We start from the raw sequence: 13,152 nt of genomic DNA, 5'->3' as shown, positions 1-13,152 counted from the left end.
CAATCCTCGTAGATGAACTTACAGTAGAAACCTTCTATCGTTTCAAAACTTATGAACTCTTCAATATATGAACGTCACCCTTTTTACACGACTCCTAGTACGTGACTAACACACCAACTTGAAGAAGATGTTGGCTGCAAAGTTCTTCACTTCATCAGCAATGAAGATCAAGAAACACTTGGTTACAAAACCCTAAGGCACACAGACACAATAGCTTCTTTTAGAGAGAATAAGGGATTCAGTCACTTTTTGCATGTGTTTTTCTTGTATTCTTGTGTATGATGGCTTTTAAAATAAGCCATATATATGTCTAGGGTTGTGAGAAAAGAAATCCTACACATACATGTTAGCATGGGCCGAAAATCAAATCTGGAAATCTAAATTTTGTAATTCTCAATAGATACATCTGTCAAGCAACTGTCAAGACCTCAATAGATAGTATCTGTCGAGAGCTGTCGAGACTCATTAAACCTCGATAGATAGCTATTTGTCGAGAGCTGTTGGGAATCTGTCCAACTTTAATGAACAGCCCTTCTTCACTTGTTTCTTGATCCAATCTTCATGGCTTTAATACTTGGCTTGAACAACATGTTTCTTAAAGTATTAAACACATCCTAGATCTACCCAATTACAAGTAAAGTGCGTTTTGTCAAAGGATTAGCCAATTCTATATTGACATATGTTCCTAACATTAAATCACATAAGTCCTAACATATCTCACTAATTGGGTTGACCTCCACAACTTTGTGGGGCATTCTGTATTCATAGTTGTTGAAAATGGTTGATATGGCAAGAAAATATTTCCAACTTGTAAAAAAAAAAAAAAAAACTGATGACTGAACAACACAGCAGAATGGACACTACTAATTCTTTCCTTTCATTTCCTTCCCAAAAGATTGATTTTATCCTTTCTACTCCTTTAATATAAAATTCACAACTCAGCAATGTAAGTAGCCTAATCAATGGCACATTCCCCTTTGGAGAGTAAAAGGTTGAATCTTTCTCCAACGCTCTAGTTAATCAATGGGGCCAATTTCAAAATTCTAGAGGTAAAGGGAAACATCAGGATCAACACTTTCTATTTGAACCAAAGTCGGATTTCTTTTTCTGAGTTCAGAACTTCTTCTAGAGAACAATGGATAAAGAAAGCTTGGTATTCATCTTTTCCTTGCGCAATTTTTTTCCCAATGCAACAATATTTTCAGCAGGGGCTCTCTAGATTTCTTGACACCGATGGACATAAAAACAAGAAATTAGTAGAAAACAAGGGACCGTTTACGATCGAATTGAACTAGGTAACATATTTCTTTAGTACCTATTGTTTTCCCCCAACTGCAAGTTTTTTTTTTCCTGAGTTCTGAATAACTTCTTCTAGAGATCATTGAAGAAAGAAAGCTTTTGTGTTCATTTTTTACTTGCGAAATTTTCTCCCATTGCAACAATATTTTCAACAGGTGCTCTCCAGATTTCCTGACACTGTTGGACATAAAAACAAGAAATCAGTAAAAAACAAGGGACTTGTTTACAATAAAAAAAAGGGACACATTTCTTTAGTCCCTTCCCCCCCCCCCAACTACAAGCTATTGTTATTTTATTTACTTTTATGAGGCATTCAATTTTAAGACTTTTAAACAGCGAACCTGTTTAACTAGCAAAACAACTATAGTGAGAAAAAAAATTAAATAACTGATTACCATACAATATTCTGATATGAGTAAAAGACTGATGTTCCAGAAGGTAGTGCTTGAACATCCCAAGTATCACCCGCCTAAAAATAAAGCTATTTTCAAAAAGGTAGGAACTTGTAATGTTGCATAACATCATTCTAGCAAACATAAGTTAGAGAATTTCAATAAAAAGAAGAAGATCAAGTAGATTATGAAACTTGTAATGTTGCATGCAAAATTGAATAACTTATCCCATTTATCCCCATTGAGTAGAAATGTCCATTGTCAACCATAACCCAAGCATCATATAGATGAAAAGGTCAGCCAAATTGGTGTCCCCCCCCCCCCCCCGCCCCCCACCCCTTTTTTAAGTAGACTATATTGTTTATAGTATATATCATATGACACTGAGGAAATAAAATGGATGGAAACATGGTACCTTATAATTGTGTATGGAATACCAAAGTTAGCCAAATATTGCTCAACCTTTCTATTCCACACCGGTAATATAGTAAACAAGATAAAGCATTTGGCCTAGCATTTTGCTTTTATTAATTATAATATTAGCAAAGAATCAATAACCAAAGAAAGGGAAGAAGAAAAAAAGAAAAAAGAAGAAGTCATTTGATATTAAAAAATTAAGGGGTCACGAACCAATATATTGTTGTCACCCAAGCTATTTTCAAGGGTCAATTTGGGTTTGTTCCACCCATAGAGCAATTTGCTTCACTCTCGCAACCTTAGCTGTCATATAAATCATATAACTCAGAAAAATTTAAAAAAAAATTAAAAAAAAAAAAAAAAACTGTTGTAAACAAAATTCAACTAAGTGAAAATGAGAAGAGCAAAAACTCCACCAGCATCTATTTGGTTTTCTACCCAATCCAATCAACCTAAGAAGGAAAAACATTACATCAGCAATATGAAGAATAATAAAAATTTAAACATGACACCATCCAAAAACCAGCAAATGTACTAATGACCTATTCAGGATATGCTTCATCTTCAAAATAGAACTCAGGCCTTCCAAGTTCCACCTTTGCTGGATCAAGATCAGATTTCATTTTTGGCACAACACTTGGATTATAGGAACTATGCGGCTGGCATCCCTCATGTCAATCTCTTTATGCACTTAAATCAATATAAACCAGCCAAGTAAATCATCTTATCAAGTCATAATATCTAGGAAGACCATCTTTATAAATTAAGAAAAAAAGAAACAGAAGGTAATCAGCACTTAAATATTGAAAATTGTAGAGACCAAAAGTGTTCAACAATAACCAATTATGAGGCCTAGGCTTTTTCTAGGCTTCAACTTCTTCTTCATATCAAATCAACTCAAACATTTCTCATTCAAGAAAAAAAAAAAAAAAAAAAAAAAAAAAAAAAAAAAAAAAAAAAACGACGAAGAAGAAGAAGAAAGAAAGAAGCAAAAGAGGAGGAAAAACAATGGAATTGGTATCTATAAAAAATACTTGAGATTAATTATTAAACTTATACCGAAAAAGATTAATGATTGACCAAATTCATCCGCTCCCAACATTAGTTTGAGGATGTGACCAATTTTGGGCTGCCCTCCATTGTTTCCCTTGACTCCTATTCAATTCTTTGTAGCGTGCTTCTAAAATTTTGCATATGTAATTGCATATAAATTGTAAAAAACATCAGCATTGAAGAAGATAAAGAATAAAAAAAAGCAGTGCAACGAGTGCAGAAAAAAGATATGTAGAAGTACATACTCATTGGAAGCATATCAGTAGTTGAACAAGAATTTAGCTATTTGAAATTATTTTCGAACACAACGTTACTCCAACATTAGCAAGTTCCGTAGCAACGACTCATTTGCCAAGTTTGAATTCTCACTTTATCATCAATAGCAACTCTCATTGATTCTAAAAACTTTGTTGGGCTCTTTTATTAGCCTTCCAATCTATTTATGCACTTAAATCAATAAATCAACCAAGTAAATCATCTTATCAATACTTAACATGTGAAGAAATCATATCTAGAATGATTTTCTTTTTCTTTTTTTAAGAAGAAAAAGAAGGGAATCACCACTTAGTTGTTGAAAATTGCAAAGCCCCAAAGTTTTAAAACAAGCACCAACTATATTTTTTTTTAAATATATAATATTTTATAAGAAAGCCATAAGTGATTTATACAAAATTTTTAATTTTTTTGGACATAAAAACAGTTAAAATCAAAGCAAATTAATCAGATCCAATTTGAAAGTAAATGGAAAAACAGATAATGATACTTACGCTTTTCTTCTTCTCTCACTTCTTTCCCTTCAAAATGTTCTTTTTCTTCTTCAAAAACCCAGATAAACTCTCTGATCAATGGTTATATCATACTCACAGAAATCTTATTCCAGTCCTCACCAATATCCTTTTTGCATCTTTTCTCCAAATGGGGGCAATCAATGATGCTTAGTATTTGTAAAGAGGTGAGGCGACTCATTTCTTCAGGAAGTGATAAAAGATTGGGGCAATCGTCAATTACAAGGTTTTAAAGTGATGTGAGGTAGCCAATCCATTCCAGTAAAGTCATCAAGCTGGGACAAAAACACAATAAATTAGTAGAAAACAAGGGACTTGTTTACGATAGAATTGAACTAGGTAACACATTTCTTTAGTCCCTTTTTTTTTGTTTTCCCCCAACTGCAAGCTGTTGTTATTATATTTTATTTTGCTTTTACGAGGCATTCAATTTTAAGACTTTTAAACAGCCAACCTGTTCAACTAGCAAAACAACTATAGTGAGAAAAAAAATTAAATAACTGATTACCTTAGCAATATTCTGATATGAACAAAAGACTGATGCTCCAGAAGGTAGTGTTTGAACATCCCAAGTGTCACCCTCCTAAAAATAAAGCTATTTTCAAAAAGGTGGGAGTGTTAGCACCAAGCAATGGTCCTCTAACATTATTCTAGCAAACATAAGTTTGAGAATTTCAAAAAAAAAAAAAAAAAAAAAAAAAAAAGATCATGTAGATTATGGAACTTGTAATGTTGCATGCAAAATTAAATAACTTGTTCCATTTATCCCCATTGAGTAGAAATGTACATTGTCAGCCATCATAGCATCATATAGGTGAAAAAGTCAAGCAAATTGATTTCCTCCCCTTTTTAGAGTCAACTATATTGTTTATAGTATATCATAAGACACTGTTAGGTTCTAAATGTTTAGAACAATTGGCAAATCGTGAACATAAATTTGTCTAGATATAGATCTTAGAGTCTATAGGTTTTATTAGACAATGCTCAAGGTGACTCAAGTCAAGATTCAAGAACATACAAGCTACAGGAAGAAGATTTCATAATCTGTCTGGTTCGATCGATCGAAAGACAGGCTCGACCGATCGAAAGTCGTATCTGCAGAATTTTAATTAAGCCCAAACAGCAGTTCAAGCCCATTTAGGATTAGGGTTTCTAATCTACTTCTCCCAGTATATAAAGGAAACCCTAAGCACATTTTTATGTGGCTTTTCAGAGAGAAAAGAGGGTGCCTCTTTTGTATTTAGGGCTTTGTTCCTAAAAAGCTCTCTTATGTCTTCTACCGGTGCTATTCCTTGAAGAATCTCAAGATCCGGTATTTTAGAAGTTGCTGCCTTCTCTTGTCATCAAAGCTGTTGATGATCTAAACCTTCAAGGGTGGTCTTGGAGTCACAAACAGGAGAGTTTGTGTTGCTAAACCTTTGAGTGGGATCTCAAAGTCACAAACGGGGGTGTTTGTGTTTTGCAAAGGCCAAAGAAAGAAAGAGTCCGTGGATTCAAAGCTTGCACCTGGTCGTGTCAGTAAGTTCTACTGGTTGGTAGCAATAAGAAGTCGAGCGTGGGGGCTTGTAAGTCTTATTGTATGAACTTCGATTCTTTCTAGTGGATTTGCTCTTTACCTTGAGGATAGCTAGGTTAAATCCTCCTCAGGTTTTTTACCGGTTTGGTTTTCCTGGGTGATCATATCATTGTCTTATTTATTTTCCGCTGCTGTGCATGATATGATTGTTTGATTGTGATAACCTAGACTTGGAATTTGGACTAAGTAACAACTTGGCTAATTACCTAGGTTTAATCAATTGTTTAAGGGGTCTAAAAACCATCAGACACGAAAGAAATAAAAATGGATAGAAACACAGTACCTTATAATTGTGTATGGAATAACAGAGTCAACCAGATATTGCTCAGCCTTTCTATTTCATGCCTGTAATTATATGGTAAACAAGATAAAGCATTTGGCCTAGCATTTTGTTTTTATTAATTATAATATTAGCAAAGAATTGATAACCAAAGAAAGGAAAGAAAAAAACAAACAAAAAAAGAAGTAATTGATATAAAAAAATAAAGGGGTCACACACAAAGAATAACTTAGTGAAATAAGCGCAAAAAAATAAGTAAAATAACTTAGGTGAGTATAAATACCTTGAAACAAAATAATTACATAAACAATACATGACAACATCCAAAAATAAGCGCAAATGTAATAATGACCTGTTCAGGATATTCTCCATATTCAAAATAGAACTTAGGCCTTCCAAGTTCCACCTTTGCTTGGATCAAGATCAAGTTTCATCTTCAACACAGCACTTGGAATGTAGGAACTATGTGGCTAGCATCACTCATGTCAATCTCTTTATGGCTTTATGCACTTAAATCAACAACCCAACCAAGTAAATCATCTTGTCAAGTCATAATATCTAGAAAGACCATTTTTATAAATTAAGGGGGAAAAATAATTTGGAGGTAATCAACACTTACATTTTGAAAATTGCAGAGGCCAAAAGTGTTCAACAAGAACTAATTATAAGGCCTGAGCTTTTTCTAGGCTTTAATTGCTTCTTCAAGTCTACTCAAACATTTCTTCTCATTCGAGGAGAAGAAAGAGCCGGAGAACAAACAATGGAATTGACGTTTGTATAAAGATTTGAGATTAATTATTAAACTTATACCGAAAAGAATTGATGTTTGATCAGATGCACTCGCTCCAAATGTGAGCAATTTTGGGCAACCCCTTGACTCATCTTTGTAGTTTGCTTCTAAAATTCTGCATATGGAATTGCATATAAATTGCAAAATCATCGGCATTGAAGAAGATAAACAATAAAAAAGAAGTTCAATGATTGCTGAAAAAGGAAATGTAGAAAGGACATACCTAGTGGAAGCATATCAGCAGTTAAACCTGAAATTTGTTGGAATATTTTGGGACATGGGCAATCTTTGTCCAATCCTCTCCAATTTCCTTCTGGCATCTTTGCTCTAACTGGGGACATTTATAGATCCTCAAGGACAGTAACGAGGTAAGGCAACACATCCCTTCAGGAAGGGATGTCAAATTAGGGCAATCTCTAATTTCAAGGTATTGAAGTGATGTGAGGTTGCCGATCCATTCCGGTAAAGTCATCAAGCTGAGACATCTGACAATCGAGAGTTTTTGGAGAATAGTAACAGATTGAAGACATGCAGGAAGAGACTCAAGTTTAGAAATTTTTGTGAAAGACAGAGACTGAAGGCACTTAACATGTTGAAATTTTGTACCATCATCGTCCGCATCACTAAATAGATCAACTTCCTCACAGTCCTCAATTCTCAGCTCCTTAAGAGAGGTGAGATGTCTCAGAATTTGAGACAAAGATGTAGAGCACCTCCTAATATCTAATTCCTCAAGAGAAGTTAGGTTTTGAAGCCACTCCTCTGGCAAAGGCTCTTTGTCTAGCATAGCTGACAATTCCAATTTCCTTAATTTGGAGAAAGGAGGGATGGAGGAGGGAAGTGAAGAAGCTCCTGCCGTATTCATCTTCATCACCATTGTTTGTTGCAATGCCTTCCAGCTAACCCTTGACAAATAAAGTTGTTCTTCGAGATATGGAAACAGCGGCATGGAAGTCAACTTACTACAATCATCTATAGCCAAGTAAGAAAGAGAGGGAAAGGAAGGCAGTGACATGTGTTGGTGATATTGATGACTCCATGATGTGGATGTCATTATCTTTGCATCGCCAATATCAATAATATCCCTCTTCCACCATCCCTTTAGATTAGGACATGCTATTAGCTTAAGTGACTCTAGGGATGGGAAAAATGTTGTCAATGATGAAGCGGAGACTTCATTGGTGATATCCAAGTCTGATATGTACTCTAGACTATGCATAGCGTAAAGAGATATCTTTCGAAGAGATGGCAACTGATACAATGGTGGCAAATGTTGGCATTTATTGCAATATTTTAAATGAAATTCAGTAAGATTTGTTAGCAAAGAAAGCCAAATTGAAAATCTCACACCCCCGTACCATTCTATAAGCAAATATTTTAAATTTTGGTGTGGTTGTAGGCCATCTAACAAATTTTCATCATCACCAGCGTTGATAACATCAACAGGCCTAGAATTCCATCTTAATAACATATCACTGAGATGTTGCTTCTCCTTTAAGTTTGCAACCTTCGTTTCTGAGATAGCATCTTTCACCAACTCCAAATTTTGAATCTCTATTCTTCCTCTCAAATCATTTAACTTGTTCAATTCTGCTAGTCCACCACAGTGCTTGGAGGAACCTATGGGGTCCTTGCTAACAACAAATAAGGGTAATGTTTGAAGAGAAGTCAACTGCCCAAGTCCATATGGCATATGTGTCAAATTGGGACATAAATTTATATTAAGATGCCTGAGGCTGACCAATATTTGAATGTCTATTGGTAACTCCTTAAGTTTCAGACAAAATGTGAGTTTCAATGTGTGTAGATTCACCAATCTTGTAATAGAACTAGGGAGAACCTCAATATCATTAAAGGAAAGGTCAAGGTACTTTAGATGCATCAACTTACCTATGATATTTGGCAATGTCTTAATTTCTAAGCCATGTAGATCTAATGCACGCAAATATCTAAAAGTAGAAATAAGTGTTCTAAGAGCTGATTCTTCCATTGGATGATTCAATATATGGGATGTCAATAAGAATGTTCGTATCTTTTTTGCTTTAAGCAATGAGTTTAAATTCTCTTCAAAGAATGAATCATTCTTAAATGTGCATGATAGATGACGACTTTTTTCATTGACATTTTTTGCATTAGAATCAACTAATGTACACTCAATCCTTGAGATAGATAATGCAAGATCATGGACTAAATCATGCATCTTAAACAATGTATTCTTATACATGGAGCCACCTTTATGTTCTACTTGGAAGAAGGACCTCCAGTGTAGTTCCATGACGTACTCATTGGCAATGTCCTCTAATTGTTGGTTCCCCTCTGGTGACTGGATAAATCCTTGTGCTATCCATAATAGTATCAATGTCCCACTCCTAAACAAATAATCTTTGGGAAATAGTGAACAATAAGCAAAACAACATTTTAAATGTGATGGGAGATGATCATAACTCAATTTTAGAACAGGCAAAAAACCATCTTTTATTTGAGTTACATTCATGAGTTCATTATTCTTAATATATGACCATTCATCTCCAGTTTTTTTAAAGTATAATACTCTTCCTATTGTCTTTATAGCAAGAGGCACACCACAACATTTTTCTACAATGTCTCTTCCAATTGCTTCAAGGTTAGGATTGATGGTCTCTTGCTTTTTTTCAAATGCCATTTGCTTAAATAATAACCAAGATTGATCATCTGATAGGCCTTTTAAAAGATATGGTGAGATTGTGCTAGTAATATCTGCAGCCAAGTTGGTCCGTGTAGTTATCACCACCTTACTTCCCTTTAAGCCATCCAACAAAAGTGTTTTCAAATTACGCCATTTTTCTTTGTCCTCATTCCACACATCATCCAATACAAGTAAGTACTTCTTTTGGCTGAGCTTTTCACGAAGTTTAATTTGCAATTGATCCATATCAAGGTTCTCAGGTTTTTTACCAGTTGCAGATGTAATTATCCTTTCAACAATGGTTTTCACATCGAAGTCATTAGAGACACACACCCACATCTTCAACTCAAAATAAGCCTTGACCTTCTCATCATTATATATATATTGAACAAGTGTGGTCTTCCCTAGCCCCCCAATTCCTACTATGGATATGAACGAAACGTTCTCCTCCACATCAAAGTCCAACAATTGACCTATGATGGCCTTCTTATCCTCCTCCCTCCCGATAACGTCTTCTTCACGTACAAATGAGTGAGTCTGGTCCCTCTTCCTAGTCACAACTGCTGTCCCTAAAGGACGCTCTACCAACTGGAAATTGTTCCTATCCTTTGCTATATCATTAAGCTTCTCCCTCATAGCCTTTATTTTGCGAGCCATCTTAAAACCAAAAGCAAATTGATTTGAGCTAGAAAAGAAAACGCGTACCTTCTTTGTCATTTTACTACCGCCCATCACATTTTGCCGCAACACATGAGTGGAGAACTCGCTCAACAAGTCATCCGCATCAAAAACTGCTTCTCTGAGCTTCATAAGCCAGTTCTTGACTTGATGGTTACTGTCCTGCTGCTCTTCTGCATCCCCAAGAACAGCTTGAATGGTGGAAACAGTGTTTGACATTTTTTCGAGGTCATCTTCGAAACCCCAGATTGATCCAACCTGTTGGAGAGTGGAGGAGCCCAAGCTTACAATGATCGTCCGCACAACGCCATAGAGGATTGCATCGGCCATTTCTTCTTGTTGGGTGAAAGAAAACACTGAGATAGACAAGAAAGCTGAAAAAACAAGGATGAAATGTGGTAGAAAGAAAGAAAGAAGATTAAAGTTTCACGTGGAAAGAAGAGCACCGATTGATGATGAATTCAAGGATTCCGCGTGAAGTATAATTGAGTGTACGTGAACATATGACTTTTTTTAAGATCTCATGTGAACAATAAAGAAGTATAATTGAGTTCTACAATTAACTAAATGCATTCCCAAAAAAAAAAAAAAAAAAACAAAAAAAACAAAAAAAAACAAAAAAAAACAAAAAACAAAAACAAAAACAAAAACAAAAATGCATCTTAACATATGACTATTAGATTCACAAATTACGAGCATAAAGTTTTGAATGACAGTTAGTTGGCCATTGGTGGCAAATTGCAATTTTTATTTTTTATTTTTTCTTTTACATTTTAATGATGGGATAGTCACAATGGAGAGAAAAATGTTTTGAAAATATCAAAAAGTATCAACTATCTAAAGTATAGGCATAGACAAAGAACTGGCTATTTACCAAATTTTAGATTAAATATACACGTGTCATAATGATTCTAATTGTAGATTTTAGTTTTTCTATTAAACCATGGGTGATTATTATTTTATTTTATCTTATCAAGATTTAACACATAAATAATTATTTTTTAGGAAAATTATTATTGCACACCTTTGCATAAAAATGTAACATACATTTCTTTAGTTTATAATGTAGATCTTACATTGATAATATATTGTCCTATTTTTTAATATAGACAGGTGCATCATCTGTATGTGTCAACTTCCAATCATGAACCCCTTTGGCTAGTTTCAGATGACAAGAAAAAGGTTGTTTAAATATATATATATATATATATATATATATATATATATATATATATAAAGACCCTTTCACTTTGAATCGGTTTGGCTGAAGGATGAGCATTGTGGAGATATTATATATATATATATATATATATATATATATATTGTTAGAGATATATTAGCCCATTAGCATAGGCCCAAGCCTAATTCTACTTTGTGTGCAAGCCAAGTCTCCTATTTGTACTAGAAGTCTATTAGTCTAGGGTTTAGTCTACTATATATACACATGTTATGATTCATTGTAATACAGGATTTGTACTACACTCTAATATATTATTGATGTAGCCCTTTAGGGTTTCCTCCGTGGCTGTAGGCCGTTAGGCTGAACCACGTAACTCTCATGTGTTACTGTATTCTATACTTTATGCTTTCGCTTCCGCATCCATACTAGCATATTCAACATGATGTATCAATGCTAATATTTAACATGGTATCAGAGCCACCTTCTTGTGGCCATGGTTTTCTATCCTTGCGGTATATTTAAGAGCAATCTTTGTCTTCCTCGGTGTTTTTTTTTCGCTGCGTTCATCTTCTTTGGCTTCCTACTGCTGCCGTCAAAACTCTCCGGTACAGTCAAGCCACCATTAGAAGTCGCATCAACACTACAAGACCATTGCCTTCCTCAAACTACCGTCACAAAGCCAAACTTCATTCAAGGGATCTTCTCAACCTTATCAAATCTCAAGATTTCATCAAACTTCCATCTTGAGTTTGAGAGGGGGTGTTAGAGATATATTAGCCCATTAGCATAGGCCCAAGCCTAATTCTACTTTGTGTGCAAGCCAAGTCTCCTATTTGTACTAGAAGTCTATTAGTCTAGGGTTTAGTCTACTATATATACACATGTTATGATTCATTGTAATACAGGATTTGTACTACACTCTAATATATTATTGATGTAGCCCTTTAGGGTTTCCTCCGTGGATGTAGGCCGTTAGGCTGAACCACGTAACTCTCATGTGTTACTGTATTCTATACTTTATACTTTCGCTTCCGCATCCATACTAGCATATTCAACATGATGTATCAATGCTAATATTTAACATGGTATCAGAGCCACCTTCTTGTGGCCATGGTTTTCTATCCTTGCGGTATATTTAAGAGCAATCCTTGTCTTCCTCGGTGTTTTTTTTTCGCTGCGTTCATCTTCTTTGGCTTCCTACTGCTGCCGTCAAAACTCTCCGGTACAGTCAAGCCACCATTAGAAGTCGCATCAACACTGCAAGACCATTGCCTTCCTCAAACTACCGTCACAAAGCCAAACTTCATTCAAGGGATCTTCTCAACCTTATCAAATCTCAAGATTTCATCAAACTTCCATCTTGAGTTTGAGAGGGGGTGTTAGAGATATATTAGCCCATTAGCATAGGCCCAAGCCTAATTCTACTTTGTGTGCAAGCCAAGTCTCCTATTTGTACTAGAAGTCTATTAGTCTAGGGTTTAGTCTACTATATATACACATGTTATGATTCATTGTAATACAGGATTTGTACTACACTCTAATATATTATTGATGTAGCCCTTTAGGGTTTCCTCCGTGGATGTAGGCCGTTAGGCTGAACCACGTAACTCTCATGTGTTACTGTATTCTATACTTTATGCTTTCGCTTCCGCATCCATACTAGCATATTCAACATGATGTATCAATGCTAATATTTAACAGAAAACCATGGCCACAAGAAGGTGGCTCTGATACCATGTTAGAAATACTGAATGATTATATTGTATTTCTTGAATAAAAGAATATACATCACTGCCTTTATATAGGAGGCATATGTGTGCAGTACAAGTAGAGTGTAGTACAAGTACAAGTGTGCTATACAAGTAACCTAATTGGGCCTAAAGCCCATAACACAATACACGTTAACAGCCCCCCTCAAACTCAAGGTGGATGTGAGACCAACTTGAGGTTGTCAACCAAATCACGAGTGCGTCCCTTAGGAAGTGACTTGGTGAAGATATCTGCAAGTTGATCTTTGGAGGAGACGGAGAAAAGCTT

The 13,152-nt window shown here is 35.1% G+C and overlaps 1 protein-coding gene and 1 long non-coding RNA gene across 3 annotated transcripts; both read right to left on the bottom strand.

The window, feature by feature from the left end:
- Positions 1 to 753: 753 nt before the first annotated feature.
- On the bottom strand, positions 754 to 3,775 carry LOC126706934 (uncharacterized). Of its 2 annotated transcripts, XR_007648768.1 has the most exons (6): positions 3,168 to 3,775; positions 2,651 to 2,798; positions 2,525 to 2,560; positions 2,322 to 2,411; positions 1,695 to 1,768; positions 754 to 1,476 (listed from the first exon to the last, which is right to left on the bottom strand). It is a non-coding gene; the product is annotated as an uncharacterized LOC126706934 (long non-coding RNA). The 2 variants fall into 2 exon arrangements; XR_007648769.1 differs by lacking the exon at positions 3,168 to 3,775 and having other exon boundaries at positions 2,651 to 2,964.
- Position 3,776: 1 nt separating this feature from the next.
- Positions 3,777 to 10,345, bottom strand: LOC126706933 (putative disease resistance protein RGA1). Its single transcript, XM_050406515.1, has 6 exons — positions 6,816 to 10,345; positions 6,422 to 6,707; positions 6,155 to 6,311; positions 5,806 to 5,867; positions 4,455 to 4,541; positions 3,777 to 4,221 (listed from the first exon to the last, which is right to left on the bottom strand). The coding sequence occupies exon 1, from the start codon at positions 10,263 to 10,265 to the stop codon at positions 6,837 to 6,839; it is 3,429 nt and encodes a 1,142-aa protein (XP_050262472.1). The 5' UTR covers positions 10,266 to 10,345; the 3' UTR covers positions 3,777 to 4,221; positions 4,455 to 4,541; positions 5,806 to 5,867; positions 6,155 to 6,311; positions 6,422 to 6,707; positions 6,816 to 6,836.
- Between the last annotated feature and the right edge of the window lie 2,807 nt (positions 10,346 to 13,152).

The sequence above is a fragment of the Quercus robur genome, chromosome 11, assembly GCF_932294415.1.
Source record: "Quercus robur chromosome 11, dhQueRobu3.1, whole genome shotgun sequence".
NCBI lineage: Eukaryota > Viridiplantae > Streptophyta > Magnoliopsida > Fagales > Fagaceae > Quercus > Quercus robur.
This window is presented reverse-complemented; position numbering and strand designations above follow the sequence as displayed.

What these genes read in the sequence shown, in the direction of transcription:
- LOC126706933 (XM_050406515.1), bottom strand. Translation starts at nt 10,265, where the DNA reads ATGGCCGATGCAATCCTCTATGGCGTTGTGCGGACGATCATTGTAAGC.